This window comes from Parasteatoda tepidariorum, chromosome 1, assembly GCF_982258835.1.
Source record: "Parasteatoda tepidariorum strain Cologne lab strain chromosome 1, Ptep-v5.0, whole genome shotgun sequence".
Taxonomy (NCBI): Eukaryota; Metazoa; Arthropoda; class Arachnida; order Araneae; family Theridiidae; genus Parasteatoda; species Parasteatoda tepidariorum.
In genome coordinates, this window is record NC_141755.1 from 121,693,399 (window position 1) to 121,715,286 (window position 21,888).

General features: G+C 27.1%; 1 protein-coding gene across 1 annotated transcript; it reads right to left on the minus strand.

Annotated features, from left to right (window-relative positions):
* Positions 1 to 5,981: 5,981 nt before the first annotated feature.
* LOC147816839 (uncharacterized) lies at positions 5,982 to 18,915 on the minus strand. The gene is made up of 2 exons (XM_087151753.1): positions 18,531 to 18,915; positions 5,982 to 6,284 (listed from the first exon to the last, which is right to left on the minus strand). Exons 1-2 carry the CDS (start codon positions 18,854 to 18,856, stop codon positions 6,164 to 6,166), a joined length of 447 nt encoding a protein of 148 aa, XP_087007879.1. The 5' UTR covers positions 18,857 to 18,915; the 3' UTR covers positions 5,982 to 6,163.
* Between the last annotated feature and the right edge of the window lie 2,973 nt (positions 18,916 to 21,888).

Genomic DNA, 21,888 nt, shown 5'->3' on the forward strand with positions numbered 1-21,888 from the left:
AATAACAAGACAAAAAGCTAAAAATAACGATAAAACATTTTTTTAGTCAGGAATTCAGAAATCTCTGAACTACAGTCTTTAATATTATTAAACTTTATCATGTATTTAATCATGTATTAAACTTTATCATGTTAAAATTAATGGAAATAGTTTATACTTTATTTATTATCTAACTATAATATTAAACAATTATTATTAAGACTTATTTTTACTACTTCCATGTCATTTTTGTACCTTTTCATAAATTCATTTTTATAAAATATTTTTTAAAATTATTATAAACATAAAAAATATACATGATATATTGCAATTTAAAATATATTAAAACTTGTACTGATTCAATGGATAAAAAAAAAGAAATGTTTCATAAAATTTGATTAAATACTAATAATATAAATTTTATACAGCTGATAATGATGCTAATTAAATAATACTTAAAAATATAGTATTTTACATTACAGAAAAGCAAGGGGGAGGGGGAAATCATTCTTTAACTTATATTACTAAAATAAAATTTAAATGTTGCATTTATTTGTCTGCTAAATGAAGTTGTAAAATAACATTTTTAAAAGCATACTCAAATTATCCAGCTCGTCTTTTGCTTTTTTTTTCTTTTTTTTAGCATATTTAAGGTAGATATTTTTGAATTGTTCATTAAAAACATTAATTAATATTTATTGGAATAGTTAAATGCTATGAAATATCTTGGACTGGTTCCCGTAATTTCAATTACAGGCTTAAGACATTGTTCCACAGTTTAAAAAAAAAAACATAGTTTGAACCAAGAAAAACATGTTCTATTTTTGATCAAGCTGCATGAAATAATAATTCCCTTTTTTGCAAGCGACTTCAGAGTTTATCAGGATTTTTTAGCAAGATGTTCCCTAATTTTTATAAGAGAGCATTTTGACTTTGCGTCACTTGGCATATTTGAATTCGCTATGTATCTTTCTAAATTTAAGAGGAAAAAATCTAAATATCTTGACATATCTAAATATTTAAATTACATCAATTATGATTAAGAATAATGACGTATCAGAAATATAAATATGACTGAAAAGAAAACACAAGACTAAAGGAATTTACTATGCAACAGTCAAAAAAAAAATTATAAGTACAAAGTTTTTGCAAAAGAAATACTAAAAAAATGTACATAATCTGTATATTATCAATGTTAAATCTTATTTAATCAATGTAAGAGCATTTTCCAAAAACGCAATAAGCAAATAAACCCCAATACATAGCATCGATTAAAATATTAACTATGGGAAAGATAAGAACCAATAATATAAGGAAACTTAATTGAGCATTACTTAATTAAAAAAATAAATAAATAAAACATTTTTAACTCTAAATATTACATTATCCCGAAAAAAAATTTAAGAAATGCGTGAAAAATCCATATTTAATTAAATTTAATCCACAGAAGAGAAGGAAAAAATTACTATAAAATTGCAACATGAGAAAAGATTTTCTATTAAAAAAATATCATTAATAAGAGTGATAAATAGATAGAAAAATATAAATTATGATGGCAAAATTGTGAAATTAATAAAAAAAACAAAAAACTTATTTAATATGATAAAACTTACACAAATATAAGTCAATTAAAGATCATTTAATTGAAGTTAAGCTAAATTATATTAAACTAAATAAAACCAATTTATAATAAACTAAAGATTTAATATAATAAACTGAAGATTTATTATAAAAGACTAAAATCACCAAATTAACTAATATAAAACAAAATTAGTCATTAAAAAATGCAATATATTTTATACCTAATTAAAAGTAAAAAATAAAATGATAAAATGTAAGGAAAATTTATTAATTAAATTAAATAAAAACAATGCTTAAAATTTACCGAATGGAAATGATAGTTAAAAAAAACTATATAACATAAATATTACAATCCCATACAAGGTAGGATATAATAGAATCAACTGAATTTTTTAAAAAAAAAACTTCACCTTAAAATTTATGAATAGGTATTAATTTATTGAGAATGAATTTCATGATGAATAAAGAAAAAAAACTAAAACTGTAGGAGAATCTGAAATGTATCACTTGTAAAAAGAAAATGCTGCAATCTGCTTTATAGCATAATTGTCTGCTTTTAGTAATTGTACGCTTATTTATATTAATTGTACGCTTATAATATTAAATTAATTGTACGCTTATAATATATAAAGAATCTTTCACTTTTATCTCTTTATAAAATTAAATGATTTTTAACGAAACCAGGGGTGATTCAACATCAGGCAAAACTTGCAAATGATACTGCCCCTCTCAGGAATCGAAATTTAGTTAGCTAAAAAAGATATCAAATAAACATAGCAGCTGACAAAAACCGTTTTGTTCTTAACGTTTCATATGAAATTATAAAGCAATTTGTCATAAAATATCAAAAACAAAAATAGAGAAACAAAAATGGATGAAAAGTAAAACCTAACACATAGATACTCTAAGGGGAGAAATAGACAGTTCCTTAACAACACTCCAGAATTTAACTGACAACACTCCAGAAACATGTAAGAATAATAGAAAAATCTTATAGGATACACCTAATGGTAATGAAATCTAAATCACAAATTAGCAATTTTAAAAACTGTAAAAAATGCTAAATTAGAAATCCAGTAAATTATTAAGGAACATCATCAAGTTTTCTCCTTTTTTGATTTACATGATTTCAAATAAGACACAATTTTTTAAAACACAGTTTTATGTAGATTTGTTCAAAAAGTTTTTTTTAGAATGAAGATGAATGCTTTTAGGAAAAGGAATGTTTTTCTGTCCTGTCACAATAAGAAGTTAACATTGATTCTGAAAATTCAACTTATAAATTACGACTTTGTCTGTGAGATTAAAATTTAAATCAGATTAGGCCGATTGCCGAACCAAAAACAAAGAATCCCTAAAAAAATAATGGATGTGTAATTTATTTGTTCAAAAAGTTGACATAATAACAGATATATAAATAGATTACGCAACAAGAGAGAATGTATAAATAGCAGAGATAATAAAAAGCAAATCTGCCTTCATCCACATCCTGTAAACTCTGTCATAAAAGGTTTATTTCTTTTATGTAGTTAATTTTTATTGTATTGTGTTATTAACAATACACTGACATATTTAAGAATTACTATCCATAAAAATATATGTATAATAAGTATAAATAAAAAAAATGGAAATAATGCAAAAAATAATTGCTAACATTTAAAAAATAAATATAGTACAGTAAAAATCCAAAGCCGGCTACTCAACCAGTTCAATTCAATATTTTATGTTTAATTTCTTTTATCTCTTAAATCTCTGGTTCCACCCTAAGATTTTGATAGTTTCACTCAGTATTCACAACTTTGTCTCTTGAAGAATCTATACATAAAGACTTACTACCTGAAGGTTTTAATCCAGTTTGGCCTATGATATAAAATAATAAAGCTTTGCAAATAGAGCAGATGATTTAAATCAAATTATTAAAATTTTCAATTTAAACTGTAAGTTAAATTACTTCAATTAAAAAACATCAATTCGAATCATTAAACGATATTAAATATTTAAAATGATTATAATAATTTTGCTTTTAATGGTTATGTAAAGAGTTAATAAAAATAAAATTTTTCTAAATCAATTAATTTTCATTAAAAAAAATTGTTTTTTCACTTAATATTTTAAATTTTCATCAAAACTTTTTTTTATGAACCTGCTACAATCTATATTTTTTGCAGAAGGCAAAATATTCAAAGTTCAAATGCTTTTAATTCAAAAATATTGTGCATTTAATGATCTAGAAACAATACATTATAGAAATATAAACATAGTTTAAGACAGACTTGTTTATAAATTTTAACAATATTAAATAAAGATTACATTGGGGAACAAATTCTTTTTTACGCTTATACAAAAACTTGATCTTGCCTAACTCAGGGGTGGAAATTTCAAACCAGAAATTAGTTTTGTTCTTCAATCTACAGATTCTTTTTGAAATAATATTTTCAGTATATTTTTGTTGAAATGTACAAGTTTTTAAAATGTCATGTATAACAAAGGTTCACATAAATGTTGCGACAAACTTCTAGGGGAGTTGGACTTATTATCTGAATGAAACTTGCAAACATGCATGGAAATATTGTCATATGTGGCTATCATGACCTGTTCAGAAGCACAGTAAAGAGCAGTTCATAATAGTGAACCGCAGAGTATGTCAAAAAAATCCAGGCATAAGTCGCTAAGCAAATTTAATACAGATGATGTGTCTTTATTCCCCTAGAAAATTGTCATAACACTTATGCGATCCTCTATTATAGGTAACATTTTTTAAACTTCTACATTTTGACAAAAAATACACTTAAAAATATTACATGAAAAAACTGTAGCTTGGAGTAAGAAATTGCTTGCAGATTTGAAATCAGCATCGTAGAAATTATATTGTTAAAAAATCCTATTCATTGGAAAGCAAAAATAAATAATTGTTTTCCAGTGCTATTCAAATTATAATCAATTGATGTAAAACCTTAATTTATTTGTCCCACTTAAACAGATAAATTTTTGCTTTTTACAGATTTCTTAATTTTACAGCATACTATTATTATTACCAGATTAATTTAGTGAAGCACTTTTTAAATTATATTATGATTAATAAAATATATAATTCCTTCCGTGCTATTCCTTGCAGTAAGTGGGTAACATGGTTGTGTAATTTTATACTTCATTAGATAGCAATTAGTATATTTCATGAAACGTAATTTATAATTTTAAAAGCATTTGTTTCTTGCTATATAGAATATAATAAAGTTTAGAAAAAACAATAAAAAGTATATATTAAATATATGTGTAGATATGTGATACAAAGTTAACCTTTTATTACTCTTTGTTTGGTTAAAAAAACAATTTTCGATCTTAAAAAGTCCATCATGCTGCTTCAAAAGTATTTTAATTTTTTTATTTTATCCCTCAGTTTTCTGTTGACTTTTTTTCAAATTTAAATTAAAGTCAGATTATAGACAAAATTTTTTTAAACTTTATATTTAACACTCAATACTCTTAAACCTCCGCTCTAAACAACTGAATTTCCCCTCCCCTCTTAACAGCCAGGATAATGATCAAAATTTAAAAATAAACTTTATCAAAAATTTTATCTTATTTTTCACAAAACACAATTTAAAGGGAAAAAAAATTAAAATAGTTTTTGACTATTAGAGAAGAAAACATATTTTCTTGCATATCAAAATTTGGTAATCTGAATTTCAAAATATTTACACACATTTAAAAAAATTTAGGACCTGAAAACTAAAATTAAATCAATTGACACATATTTTCTATAACAAACAAGAAGCAACTCAAAATATCTTAAAGGTTACATCTCTATTAAACATTTACATGCTTGCCAAGTCATTTTTTTAATGAAGACTCCTATATTTTACAACTCCCTCCTGTTTACCTGTATATTCTGAAATTTCTCTGTATTTGTTGAAGAAATTTTTTTTTAAAAAATTGACGATGAAATATCCGCTGATGAAAAAAATACTTCTCTTAATCCTCAACAGATAACACTATTGCTAGCACCGCAGCTTGTTCAGTGTTAATAGTTTTAAGTAAATATAAATAATGGTTTAAAAAAATCTTGAGGTTAAGATTTATATACATATTTTTTACTTTGCTAAATGTAAGCGCTTATATTATTTCCAATTTTGAATTTCTCTTTTTGACTTACATGATAATGCACAATGTATCAAACTTTATAAGTGGCCTAAGAAATGTTGCCAGTAAAATCTCTGTAATTTTATTTCTCTAATATTGGCAGGTATGCATTTATAATTTAGGGGAGAAAAATTTGAACAATAGAATTAACTTCGTCAAGTTTTTTATTCATTTATTTTTTTTTTAAATAAAAATGGTAAGCTAGTTGAAATCTATTACAATTTATTCCTTAGGTCAGTTTAAAAAAAACTTAAACTTTGAAAGAAGCAAATTTGAAAAAATAATGAATATATGGTAGAAATAATTTCAAAAATGTTATAGCTGAAATGAAATAAAATATAAGTGAAAAATTAATATCTCATATAAAACGAACCTCTCTCCATTGATTCATTGATGCTGCACCTAACACACACGTAGAACTAGAATTCTTTAAGTTTGAAGGGAATACTCTGATAACAAATGATTATGATAAATCAGAAATTCGCAACATTCCACTCAACAAGTATGGATTTGAAACAGGAGCAGCAGCTAGTGAAGGTAAACAAGTATACCTAGGAGCTTGTACAGAAGAACTATGGCAGCACCTACACATGAAAAAACAGGAAATATTAAAGAAAAGTAAAACAATAAAAACACTGCATTTTTTTAATAAATAATAATGAAAAAAAAATCTTTTTTGAATTTAATAAAGAATAGATTTTTAAAATGTTATCATTTCGCAACTCAAATGCTATCTGAACTATATAACGTATGAGCACATATTTCTCCAAAAATTAGAATATCACTAAGGAATTGAAAATAAAATTGGCACTAAGGATAAAATTAAATACAAGCTTTTCAAAATCTTTCTAATAAAATAAATACATCAATATTTATAAAAAAAACAAATCGTAAAAATATTTAATACAATCATAAACTAAGCTATTTTTTTCTCTAAAAGATAGCTTGGTATTTTCTTAAATATCGAAAAAAATTATAAATACAGGGGTCTGTCTGGGTTTTTCTAAAAGGTACCTATTTTGTGAACATTTTGACATAATTTGTGAAAAATAAAAAATTATATTAAAAAGTCAACACAAAAACATGGTAAAAATATAGATTTCTGGTTTCTTAAGGGATACAAAAATAAAATTTTAAGAAAAAATATATTGTGAAACTACCATTTTGCGTAAAATTAAATTTGTGAATGTACCGCTAAACGGTAGTAAATTCGGCCGGGACAGACCCCTGAAATATATCTAAAGAAATCTTTCCTATAAAATTTAAACTAGACTGATAAATTATTAATTTGTCATATTGTAAGCAAAACCTATAAGAAATTGATATATATTCTTGCAAAAGTTTGCTCCCATGAAAAAGCACTTAATATTTTCAAGGGGAAAAAAAGATTAAGGAAAATTTTCAATTACTAAATAATCAGAGGACTATTTAACAGAATTGAAAGCAATAAATTTTAAGAATCTTGTTCGTTTTAAATCATTACCATCTGCATTAATTTAATTCGTACACAACTTTTACGCATATCTAACTAAAGAATTTGTTAAATGAAAGATATTTTAATCTCAAATTAAAGATAGAGTTGCTTAAAATTACATAACAGTTAAAATATATAATTTCTTATACATGGGACAAAAGTTTATTGTATTTATTGACAATATACATCAAACTATTTAGTGTGAATATTCATCTTATTAACATAAAAAAATTATCTTTAAAAATGAATTTTTAAAATTTCAAAAAAACTTTTGTTTTTACCCAAAACAGTAAATTTTTATCTTACTATGAAAATAATAAATCTAAGCTATGAAGAGCAATAATTGTTTGTTATTAGAAAATAAAAAGCTAGATAGGAAGATAGGTTTTGAATACCTAAAATTAGACCAACTTCATCAGGATAACAACAAGTGAATGATGAAACAAGAAAAAGCATATAAATGACAAATCAAAGGGTGGAGGAATTTTAGATGCAAAATCATGTGCAAAGAAAACACAGTTAAGAACTGAGTTCATTTACTAAAGAAAAAGCTTTCTTTTAAAGAAGATTCTCTAATAACTGCTTTTTTCCTGGCACTAATATATGTTGACAGTCAGAGAAGCATTTACTAGAAAAGATCCTTGGTGATGGCCTTGAAACAAAAAAATTTCACCAAGCTACAAAGGGATAAAACCAATGAACAGTAAAAAAATAAATTAGTAATTTATTTCTTTTTAGTTAATCTCAAAAATGTAAAACCAGGAGACAAAAATTTTTATCATCATAAAGATATTACTCTTTGTAATAAATGATGTGAATAGTTAAAGAAAAATATACTTTTCATTTAAGATAATTCATTGTTACTAAAATATCTGTGATAAACATAATATATATATATATATATATATATATATATATATATATATATATATATATATATGATGAAATTAGGTGAACTTTCTTCTTTGTATTGCATTCATCACAACAAACTATATTCTTTAGATGGAAAATAACTTTTTACGTAAAGTGTTATAAGAAAAACAGAATTAGTCTTACAATTTTTTTTCCTAGTTACAGTTCAGGCAACATAGGCACTATATATTTAAATAACTATTTTAAAATATTTATTGCTATCATACAAATACCATAGAAAAGTTTCAAAAGAATAAACCCACAGTGCAAAAAAGCTTATCTAAAAAAGAAAAGAATTAATTTGCAACTGAGATTATTTTGTATTTCTCTGTGATCATATAGATATTATACTTAAAATGAATATAAAAGTTGTAACTAAAAAAGTAACATCACAGATTTTCTGAAGAGCATAATAAAAACCTTTTTCAACTTTTTGAAGATATTGGCACAGGTTCTACACTTTATATTTGAGACTATTAAAATTAACTATAATAGTAAAGTGAAGTATTTGTGTTAGTAGAATTTATTGACTAAAAGTGTCAAATATTACTCAAACTTGCTTGAAAAAATGCTTGACACTTAAAATAATTTTATAATAAATGATGAAACTTTGAATGTAAAACATGATTCAGTCTCTTTAGAAAAAACTAAGCATCTCAAAAAATCAAACCTCTTCTCATCTTTTAATGCTAATTAATTTGTATCTGATAAAATTAAAGGCAAATTTAAAAAAAAAAAATAATTATTCTTTTATTTAAATAGCTCTATCATCATAACAGGTAAATTTGTTTTTATTCATAATAATATCAGTAGGGATTATTTTTATAAACGCTAAATGTTATTCATTGATTATGATGCCAAAACCAGTGACATTTCCACATCAAGAAAATGAATATGGCTAAAATTAAAAGGTGGAAAATCCTGTTAACATTTTGAAGTCAATGGAGGTAACCCTTCAAAATGACCAATGAACACTTTCCCAGTGGCAGAATTGCAGAGACACGTCGATCTTGTCGCAGAATGTTACAGAATTCTAGCAGAAAGATTTTTCTTCTGAAAAGTAAAAAGTTTTCTTCTCTACAAAAATTTATACTTAAAGTTTTAAATCATGCATTAAGATAATCATTTCAAATCAATTTACAACAATTGTAGCGTAAATAAATCCATGTAATATTTCGATTGTATTTTCGGCAATTATTGATACTTATTTTCACATGGTTTTTAAATATCCTGATATATTTCTAATAATATGGCAAATTCGTATCATGCCTTTGGATATTAACATTTAAGGCAATGATTCTATTGATTTTTTTGTCAGTTATTGCTATTGATTTCTCCATAGTTTTTAAATCCGATATTTTTTATATGATATTATTTACAACAACCTAATCTCAAAACGAAACACACATTTGAGTAATCTCCTTTTTTAGGCATCTAATTCGTGTGATTTCATAAGCGATGTTTTTTTGGCGATTACTTCTACAGATTTCATGAATTTTAATTATATTTTTTATTATGATTATTATTTACAAAAATCGTTATTTAGTGTCCCCCCACCAAAATGCGAGAATAACACCAATAATATTAGAATAAAAATTTTTTACATATTCAATAAATAAAAATTATATATTTGTAAACACAGTGCTTTTGTTATATATGTTTCTAATTTAAAATAACAAAAGCACTGTGTTATATACTAATATCTTTTTGTAAGGTACTTTTAATAATAACAAACATATATGTTACTAATTTAAAATGTTTGTTATTATTAAAAGTATCTTGCAAAAAGATTTTAGTGCCAAGTGACAGTTTTGTCGCAGACAGCTCGAAAAAATTCTGCCACAAGGACCATTTAACTGTGTAAAACAGAGAATGGTCCTTCCCAAGATGCTTCACTGCATTAGATTTTTTCTGAAAGGGCATGAACTTTAAACCCTAAATATAGATGGAATTTCAGCTAATGTAAACCACTATAGATAAATTTCCCTAGAATATGTCCATGGTAGTTCATTACTATTTAGAATCTCTTGCGGAATATTATCTTAACTTAAAATTCCGATAAAAGCAAAAATAATAACTCATTTCTAGCTTGATTTTGCATAAAAATATCAAGTAAGAAAATTATTTTACAAATAACATAGAACTAATAAATTTATTAAAATAGCCATTAAACAACACTTACAAATAAATATACATACAAATTAATAATAAATAAAAGAAAAAATTAGTGTCCAAATAATATTTTAAATATTGAAAAAATTAATCACTGAAAAACTTTTATTATCACATTATTTATGTTAAGCAAAGTGAAATTACTATAAATTTTTAACTGTCCATAAAAAGTTCAATATTTAGAATTACTAATAAGATTTCTTGCAGAAAAGAAGTTATTTAAACTGAACTTTTCTTTGTTGTAGTAATATTACCTACAAATAAATAATATCAATTACTAATTGTGTAATTCCACGAATAATAAGACATAGTTAATTTTCTCTTCGAACTTAATTCATGTATTTTACATAATTAAAACTTGGTAAGTACAAGGCACAAAAAATAATACACCATACATTATTTTTAATTTGGTGATCATACCATCAGGCAATAAAACTGAATCTTAATGGTTTAAAGGGGTGACACCAAATATGTTAATTACTTAGTGCAGATGATTTTTTAACATACAAAATCAGACATAAAAACGTACAATATCAGACTTGCAACAATTTACCTACTTAGAATCTCAAATTATGGGAGAAAAATCACTCTAGGAACATGAAAATGTATTAACATTATCAAACAAAGAAACAACTTTAGATAGAAATAAACAAAAGGTCTTGTTTAAATCATTACAAAAGAAATGAATAAGTCTCTCCTCTTGAATAAAAATTGATGATGTAACTTTTCCAAAGGCCTCCTTTCTTTTCTTAGAACCATATTCAGAAGAGATGCAGCTTGAAGAATCACTATTTTTAACATTATCACTTTTTTGGAATCTTATACAAAGATGAGGAACTGCTTTTCATTGAGCAATCCTCTTTAAAAAAAAAAGTCATCAATGATTGCCATTGTTCTATTACAGAAGCAAGGCACATGTAATAGATGGTTATCTACAGATAACCATCTTGTGGAAACATGCTTGAGGATTTTCTTTATCTCCGTATCATGAAGCTTTTGAAATTCTCTGAGTGGCTCTTTTCTTTTAGAACTTTTTTCTTGCCCTCAGAAAAGTTGAGGATCAATGAGTATTCACCAATCTTAAAAGGCAAGGTCCTCTTTCTGCAGCAAGTGACAACAGCAACGCTACATTCTTATATGCTTTATGTAAAAACACCTGACTTCTGCCCCACCATTTGAGGAGCATTGTCAAGTGATAAGTGAAGTGATTTCAGGCTAGTTAAAACTAGATTACCAATAATTCACACCAGTTGAATCCCCTACTAAAACTGGCAGTGATAGTAACACACAGTCAACTTTAGCCTTGGAAGAATCCATTGGGTGTAAATTGAAATAATTTATAACAATGGGATGCAGTTTGGATCACTGTAATTAATACAGTCCACAGAAACGGTAAAAGGGCTCTGTCACATTCAGTGTTTTTTAGACGCAATTTCTCGTACGATTGCCGAGGTTTTAGTTCTAGCACATCCATAACTTTTGGCAATTTTTGTATTAATAAATTATTGAATTAATAAATAATTTGAGTATTAATAAATTATTTATAAATAAATAATTTTTTAGTTTAAAAGGTAAAAAAGTTTTTTTTTTGCCCCATCATTCGATCATCAGATTATTTAATATCTGTTTCTAAGGATCAGAATTCCCTTTTATTTTACTTTAAAATTGCACAAATGATATATTTAATGCTTTCATGTGATATGCAACAGTTTTAAATAGCACTTTAAAATATCTAAAAAGGGACAGAAATTGTCAGATAAAAAAAAAAAAAAAAAAAAACAAAGAAAAATTTTTTTGTTGTTGTTGTAGTTTATTTACGTCGCACTAGAGCTGCACAATGGGCTATTGGCGACGGTCTGGGAAACATCCCTGAGGATGAGCCGAAGACATGCCATCACAATTTTGATCCTCTGCAGAGGGGATGGCACCCCCGCTTCGGTTGCCCGACGACCTGCACGCGAAGTCGAGCACTTTAGGGTAGAACAGTTTAACGAGGACCAATACCGCACACCCTCGGTTCCAACGCAGACTGATCCAAGTGGTCACCCACCCACACACTGACCGCAACCAGTGATGCTTGACTTCGGTGATCTGCTGGGAACCGTGTCTGAACGATCAGTCCACTGCGGGACCCCAAAAAAAAAAATTAACTAATACTTTTGAATAAGAATTGAAATAACTATACACGTTTATTTTGCTACCTCGTTCTATATAGCATTATTTAGAGTAGAGAGTTGCGTGTGGGTGTGATGATGACGTAATAAAAGAGGCATACAAAAAAGGCAGATTTCGTTTCAGTTAAATACCTCAATATCATATTTTTAAACTCCTCGAAAATGTAGTAAAAGAGGTATACAAATTAACTGTCGCAAACAAATTAATACTAAGTAAGAACGAAACAAAAATGACATGGAAATATGCTGAATCACTAATAAGACCGGGATGAAAGACATCGAAACCTATTTGATTGAATAGTATAACTAGAAGGTGTTTAAAATATTCTGAAATCTACCAGGCTTTAATTTTTTTTTTCTGTCACAAACTTTATCAGTAATTAAAAATAATAAATTCGTTAGATTTCAATATTGGTTCCGTTTCTTCATTGATTAAATGTTAAACATTAACAGATATTTGTCTTTTAAAGCATTCCATTCTATAATAAGATAATTATTCTACAATTGTAATTATCTAAAACTAATTACTAATTGATATAAAGCTTTAGTGTGTTCCATTGATATGTTGAATGCTCGTTTTGGCTGGATGCCCGGGACAGTTGCCCTTTCACATCCTAACCACTATACACCATCAAGAGCTGAGCTGATACTTTATGAATGGGAGTTTGAATCCTGCCGGTAGAAGAATACCCATGTATAAAATGGTGACTGGTGCATGTTAAATTAGTCGGGGTCACAAAGTCCTCCAAGTTCTCGTAACAACTGAATACCTCTGGGTACTAATCTATCAGTTCCCTTGTCTTCTGGATTGGGTTCACAATGCCAAGGCTACGGAGTTGAATATTAGTAGTCGTAAACTCGAAATCGGGTCGGCTGTGCAATGACTGTAATAAAATGAACTAATAAATTTGGCCGGGATAGCCTGGTTGATAGGGCATTGGACTTGTGTTCGTGAGAATGGGAGTTTGAATCCAGCCGGTAGAAGAATACCCATGTATAAAATGGTGACTGGTGCATGTTAAATTTGTCGGGGTCACAAAGTCCTCCAAGTTCTCGTAACAAATGAATACCTCTGGGTACTAATCTATCAGTTCCCTTGTCTTCTGGATTGGGTTCTGCTGGCAGAGTTTAGTGCGTTGTGGAAAATACCCAGCAAGCATAATGAAAAAGTCATCTTTTAACTAATCATAAATTTTATTAAGCAAGAAAAATCATAACTTAACTTAAACGTCATAAAGGAGAAACAATCCTCTCCATAACATGAGGTAACGAATTCAATACATACAGTCATGAAAATCAAAAGAAACAAAGCACCAAATCCAATCTTGATTTGTTACATATATACAAAATAACAGTTGCATAATGAGGGTACTTACACACTCAAAATTAATACTATGCAAATTCTGTCTTTAAACTATTTTTAAATGTTCGAACTCCCTCTTTCAGAGGTCTTTCGAACTCGTGATCTATGACTATTACTCGAACCTTGTTCATTGAAATTCATAGTCTGTCAGGTTCAAAATGACAAGGCTACGGAGTTGAATATTAGTAGCAGTAAACTTGAAATCGGGTCGGCTGTGCAATGACTGTAATAAAATGAACTAATAAATTTGACCGGGATAGCCTGGTTGATAGGCTGTAAACTCAAAATTGAGTCTGTTGTTTAACGGCGGTTATAAAAAAAATAAAACTAATAATCAAATTGTCTTTTCTTGTTTTCTTTCTAACCCTTTGCATATTTTCTACACACAATCAATATTTCATATTTCTAAGTCTTATAGATTTTGTAACATAAGGAAAAAACAATTAAGAAAAAAATTCGCGAAAAAATTATTAAAAATTGCAAATAAAATATATTCAAAATGAATCTAAAAAAAAACTCTGTTAAATATATAGTGGCCCAGCACGCCAAATTTTTACTCTGTGCTTAAAATGTGTTTCTTTCGTAAGTTTTTATCCTCGTTCAAAAAATATGTGCAATAAAAGAAAAGTTCTGCATAACAGTCTCATCACAATAAATATATATTTAACAATAAAGTAATATTATCAAATTTTTTAATAATATAATCTTAATACTCAACAATAAAAAATAGTGACAGTTTACTTTAGGTGTATAGAAATGGAATTGAACTTATAAGGGCCCCATCATTTTCAGTAGCTTAGGGCCCCACCAAGCTTAAATCCGGCCCTGATATCATTCAAACTAGAAATTACTTAAAATCAAAAAATTTGAACAAATTTTTCTTGTAAGTTGGTCAGATAAAAAGCTACATTGAGTGAGAATGTTACAGGGAACGAATAAATCATATGTAGTAAATTTTTATTTGCTAATTAACTTTGCAATTGTAAAAATGTGAAATATTTGCAGTAATAAAAAATATAGCTTATTATAAAAAATAAATAATATTGCTGTAATGTATAAATTATAATCTGAATGAAACTTTGTGATTCTCATTTTGGTATTCATTAGTTTTGGATAATTTTATTTTATTTAGGTATATAATTTAGTAAAAATAACAGATTTGATGTAATATATTTGTTGAAAATATTGCAATATTTTATTTTTGGCTTGCAATCCCTGTTTTTATGTACTAGTACTTTTTGAACATGGAAAGGCTGTCATTTTAAATTGAAATTACTTACAATGGTTTTTAATTTTTGAGGTAATTTTGTACATGTAAAAAATTTTTTTGTACCTTCAAGACATGTGAAAATGTTTGAAACACATAGTGTACTCATTTATTGCAGAAAATGAATAAAGAGTATATTTAAAATTATTTTATTAAAAAAAGGTAACTTAAATCTCTGCCATTTTTCTTTAATCATAAAATGCAAAAAGATTTGTAGACTATCAATGTTGCCTTGTAATATAAAATCTGTTACAAGAATTATGTTTTAACTATATTAAATCATTGGCGATATTAATTCTGTGTCAAAAAAAATAAGTTTTCACTTTTGCCTTATTATAACGTTTTGTCACATTTAAATTCAAGGTTCAATAAATCAAGGTTCAATATTTCAATAAAAAGAATTGTCCACAATCAAGAAATATTTATGCTCCTTACATAAGCTTTCTTTCTTGTACATTGTACAGTTTTGTACATATTTTTAGAAAGTAATCACTCATGTATCATTTAAAGGTATGTTTAACATTCAAAATTTTTCGATTTCTGTTTTGAGCTGCTCCTCTTAATAATACTATATTAAGAATACTATATTATACTATATTACTTAATAATACTATATTAAGCCATAAAATTGATTCTCCTTTTTATACTCAAAGTATTTGCATAATTTGTATAAAATTACCATTACTTTAAATGATGACATATTTTAAACTATTCACAAAGAAACAGTATTTACAGTTATTTTTATTAAATCAAATGTGAATTTCTTTATTAAGGTGAATGGGATTTTTTTTTACAAAAAAAAAGATTATATATTTGAACAAAAACCAAGTTGTTTAAAAGTACAATCTTGCTTTTGAATTTTAAAAAATTAAATTTATGAATATAAACTAATAATAAATTCGATACGCAATCAATAATAAGTAAAATCACGAACTAATGTACTATAACTAATGTTCTCGTCTGTCAAATGACTTTGATATATGAGCATAATAAAAACAATTATTATACAAACAATTCTAACAGTACAGAAGTACACAATTATATAAGTATTAAATGATTTAATGAAAGCATCTGCTTACTTTCGAAATCCATTTTACGTTTTCTTATTAACTGTGGAGAAACATTATTAAAAATGGGAATTATTAATGGTACGATTTATGTTAAAAAGTTGAAGTCATGTTTGTGTTGCTATTAATTTATTACCCTCTCAATTTAAATTCAGTGTAAAATAAAGTTTTCAATTTTAAAAATTATTTCAAATTTTTTTTTAATTATTAATTTAATTTGACATCATTTTTATGAACGTCTGAATTTAACACGTTATCGGTTTCCTTACTTTAGTTTTAGAAGAAAATAAACTTTTGTACTTAAGAAATCGCTTCAAAGTTGGAACAAAAAGCTTTTTTTCTAATTTAACTTTATTTTATTTTTGTGAATATCTAATTTCAGAAGATGCGAATCACATTATTGGCCCTTTAATTAAATTTAAAAGCAAAATATATACATATATCTTTTTATAAAATAGCTTTGAAATTGAAAAAAAAAAGTACTTATTTTCTAAAATTACCAATTTTTCTTGACATTATTTTAACGAATGTTTAAATTTCAGGAGGAGCGAAAGATATTCTTCCTCTGCTCTCCCGGACGCCACGGAGTGGTAGAGGTTATAGCAGACAAGTGTAAACCGAACTTCATTTTCTTTGTAATAATGACAGCAATCGCACAACTGCAGAATTAAGGCAGTGGTTCACAAACTGGGGGCCCAAGAGAGCAACCCTCAATGGGACGATGAGTATTAACAAGGAAATAAATCAAAATAATAATGAGCTAGCAAATATTGAAGTAGAAAATTTATACAAAACCAATTGTTCAGATGAAGAATTATGACTTAAAAAAAATTATAAATTAAAATTTCTGAACTTTCTCCTCATATTTTGGGTTAAACAAATAACAGTCTTACAGATCCTCTCAGAACAAAGAAAATGTAACTTTTTTTAACCCCAAAGCAGATCCGACAGTTAACTTTTACCATATCTAATACTTTCAACCATACTTTTGCATTTAAGAGTAATTTCATTTTAATAGAAATTGAACAGATGTGTACTTCATGTGTTAGTGAAAAAGGACAAGCAGCATTTAGTAACATCAGCTTAAAACAATATGGCGTAAGTAGGAAACCATTTTTAAACAAAAAAAATACGCTTTTTCAAAATATAATCCTGTATATTCAAATCATCTTCCTATAAACTATTGCAAATATAAATTTCAAAACTTTACCAGGGTTTCCACTCAAATCTGGGAAAGAAACTTTACTGTACATATTGCAGGGTGCGTACACAAATCTTCCAACAAAAAATTAGCATCTTTAAAGTGCTTTTTAAGCACCTCAAAAATATTTTTAAGTACTAAACACATTAGCAAAATAATTTTCGAGGACCTTACATAATCATGATTAAATAACTAGTTTCTGACAAAAACTCTTTTCTTGATTATATTAGCCACCATAAAAAGATTGAGAGATTTTTCAGTTCATCAGAGGGTGGAAAATGAAGCCTGAAATCGAGAATATCTCAAGAAAATGCAGCAGAGTTGCACATGAGAGTGCAAGCATCTCAACTAATCCAGCTCAGTAGACGCGCATGCAGACCCCCAAGTATTTCACCAAATATGTCACGATGATGGGTGCTATCATACGCTACGGACAAACAGCATGCCGAAATGAATTGTGGTTGAATGAATTGTGAAAACGTTGACTAGAACAATGTGAAAATCACGCTTTGCATAATACGCAGCGAAAAGCAACATGGTAAAGAAAAAAAATTTCTTCGAAAAGGGAAAATTAAGCACTTTTTAAAATTGCCTCATGAAAAAAGTAGTTTTAATTGCTTTTTAAAAACGAACATCGCAAATAAGCACCTTTAGGCATTTTTTAAAAACGCTACGCACCATGCATTATTCACAATATATTAAAAGGAAACACAATTACTGTGCTCTTGCGTGAGCTATATTTGTCTAACTATGCTAGTTTTAATTGCTGCAAAGACTTAGAGAGAAAAAAAGGGAAACAGCTGAACATAGTTAAATAATGTTATAGTAAATGAAATAGATTAGTATAGTTGGAATAACAACCTATGGCATAGATTATGCATTGACTGGTCAATATTTTTCAAAGACGAAAAGAAACTAATTTCCTTGTATTTTTTAAAATTGTAAAGAAAAAGAAAAATCAAAATTCTCTGTTATTTCATGTGATTTTAAAATTTCCTATATTTCCCCTGTGGAGTGGCAACCCTTGATAATTAGAATACTGTACATATTTTCTATTTGGAAACCATCTCTGGCATAGTTGATTTCAGACTGAAAAATTAAGCTTTTTTAAAACATCACTTCATAACTACTTCCATTAAACTATTGTGAATATAAATTTCAAAGCTTTATTTAAAAATTCAATAAAGAAAAGAGATGTACCATTCAAGATGAATTGGGAGTAAAGTCCTTTTTACTTCTTTCTGATTTAGGATATTTAAATAGTAGGTTGCTCTGTCTCTCACTTCATCATCACAATCCAGGAGGCTTCTCTGCAGTAGAACTAAAATATTTGGCAGAAGCTCTTCACAGTGAGCACCAAACTTAGCCAAGGAACTGACAGTAGCTGCAGAATAAATGCATATACTTTCAAAACAATGATCAATCACATAAATGTAAATACATGCCTGCCAACATTGAAGAAATAAAATAACAGAGATTTCACTAGCGACATTTATTAGGGTACGAGTAAAGTTTTGATACATCATGCATAATTATGTAAGTCAAAAAGAAAAATTCGAAATTGAAAATAATATAAGCACTTACATTTAGCAAAATAATATGTATATAAATCTTAATTTAAAGAAGATTTTTTAAACCATCATTTATAAAGAAGATTTTTTAAACCATCATTTATAAATTATTTTATAACCGTTGTTAAACAGCCAACCCAATTGCTTGAGTTTACGGCTACTAATGTTCAACTCTGTCGCCTTGTCAAATTGAACCCAATCCAGAAGACAAGGGAACTCCTGGATCAATCAAATACTAGGCGAAATTTGCCTTCGTGGAGGATTTTTTGAAGGAACTAACCCACATTTGCATTGCATGGAGAGGAAAACCATGAAAACGCACGGAAAACCTGACAGCACGGAGTACTTATACTGTTAGCACTCAACTTAGCAATAACATGTGCTAGCAATAGCACTATCTGTTGAGGAATAAGAGAAGTATTTTTGCCACCAGCGGATATTTTATTGGGTTTTTTTAAATAACTTTCTTCAAAAAATACAGAGAAATTTTAGAATATGTGGGCTAAAAGGTTATAGTCGTAAAATACCGGAGTCTCCCTTAAACACTTGGCAGGTATGGTAATAATAAAATTCGAAAATATCGTTTTGCTTCACATGAGATTAGGGACATTGAGAACAAAAAATACAATTATTAAGTAAGGTTGTTCAAATTTTTTTTTTTCATTTCAAAAAATTTTATAAAAGTAATTCTATGTTAAAGTTATAAATATTATTATTCTTCAATATATATGGAATATCTCTACCCGGTCACCATGCTATAAACTTATAAATCAAACGAATTCTTGAATATTTCTTTTCTTCTTAAAATTATGTGCCATGTAAATAAATGTCTTCATTGCTCCATTTTGTTTCTCAATTTTGCCATATTTTATACTAAATTTCAATAAAACACCCACTTACACAAATGTTTTATGTATACCTAATATTTGTATTTTTTTAAGGATCAGCATTCACTTATGTATGCGCATATATAATGACAAAAACTACAACCAAATAATTGCATTTACATTAAAAACTTTGAAAAAGAAACAAAATGCATAAAACTCAGGAAAATGAAGAAAGAAAAAAATTGCATTACAAACGAACTAATATTGTTAACATTTAAGTTTTTAATAACAATGTCTAACACATGTTGTGTTAGATAATGTGGTTATTAGGCATCAAACTATTTTTATTCCATGATGATTTACATTTATTAATTAGCACTAATTATTTTGATTCTTTTTAATTCGTAAATAGACTGAAGAAAAATCTTCCCCACACTAGCAAATAAATGTTAACCACAGCGCCAAAGAAGAGAAGCTGTCTATTTTTCCAGAAGTCAATGAGTGCAGCAGTTTGCCAAACCAATGAGCAGAGACTATGCAAACCAGGTTGAGGAAGAAAACTAACAGTCACTGCTGCTCAAAAAATGTCCCTCTGTTTATGTTTTAGTGCAATTTTTACTTGTAAAGTAAAAAGTAATTTAAAATTTTTTTTTTTTAGTGACATTTGATAGACTATATTACTTCAATAAATGAGTCAAACTTAAAAGATATATGCTAAATCAATCTTTTATTATTCCTAATTAAACTTATCATCTTCCAGTTCAATTTCTTTATGCTTCTTTCACAGGTTAAAATTAATTTTTACTCAATCATTCATAGCGATATTAATTTTTCTTCTTCATGACGTGTGTAACATAATTAAATTTAGCTATGCCATTACGTTTAAGGAAAAATTTCTACAGTTATATCCCTCTGTAGCAGAAATCCTCCAGTAGATGATTTTTCATCTAAGACTTCTTTATATTTTTAAAAAGTAAACAGAGATGACTCCTTTTTAAAAACATCACTTAATTTGAATAAAGAGCTGAATAGAGAAAGAACAATTAAAGATTGTTTTCCCCCTGTTACTTGATTTCTGGCTAAACTTAAAGATTTATTCCAGTTTTATTACATTTTTTGTTTTTTGCAGGATGCGTAGCCAAATTCTTTAGCAAAAAAGCACCTTTTAAGCACTTTTCAAGCACTCAAAAAATATTTTCAAGCACTTTAAAGAAAATATCATAATCAGGCAGAGTTGAGAAGTTTTTGACAATTGATGGTTTTACCCAGTTTTATTTGCTTGCCAGTGACAAAGAGGACGGCGCGTCACCAACAATGAAATGAACAAGAGAAAAAAAGTTTTTCCATCGTCATTAGAGAAAAAAATTTGACAATGTTTAGTCAGTCCCTGAAATCAGCAAAAATTCGGAAGATTTTTCGGAATTAAATGTTTGACTTAAATTAAAATTTTATAAGGCAATGTAAATCAGAAAATAACATTTAATTTTTTTTTGTCTAAGATGTAAAACAAACAATATTTAATTGGACAAAAAAGTTACTCACACTTTGATAATTTTTGTAATAATTTGGTAAGTAAAGTGTTAAGTACAGGGAAAGTTAGATACAACAAATACTGCATGCAGCAAAAAATTCGCTATTACGACAAATTTTCAAGTTACTAACAAAATTTTGTTATTAAAGATCTCAAAAACATTTATATAACAATTTAAAAATTTCTATCTTACCACTGCAGAAATTTTTAAACCCAACAAACAATTTCGGCTCTACTTTTATCGATTAAAAGGAAACGGCCAAAACTAACTTTCGTCAAACATTATTCTTCTTCATCTTCGAACATCATCGGGAAAAAAATTTCATTTAGTCTAGACAATGCATTCATTTAGTCTAAACAAATTTCATTTAGTTTAGTTAGTTTGCATATACTTTTTTGACAAAGAATTCAGAATCGACAAGGATTAATCTGTATAAAGGTCTATTGTTCTATGAATCTGAAAGTAATGCGTTTAATACGCTTTTTCAACAATTTTTTTCTTAGTTTGAAGATAAGTTGTCCTTTTAAACTTATATTTCTTAAAAGAATAATTTTTCTCACATTTTATTACAAGTAAAAGCACAGATCAAAATGAAAACAAAGAACGCTTGCACTTTCCTTTGAACCTT

What these genes read in the sequence shown, in the direction of transcription:
- LOC147816839 (XM_087151753.1), bottom strand. Translation starts at nt 18,856, where the DNA reads ATGATGTATCAAAACTTTACTCGTACCCTAATAAATGTCGCTAGTGAA. An exon ending in CTCCCAATTCATCTTGAATG is followed by an intron (nt 6,285 to 18,530) that starts GTACATCTCTTT and finishes TTTCATGTGTAG; the next exon opens with GTGCTGCCATAGTTCTTCTG.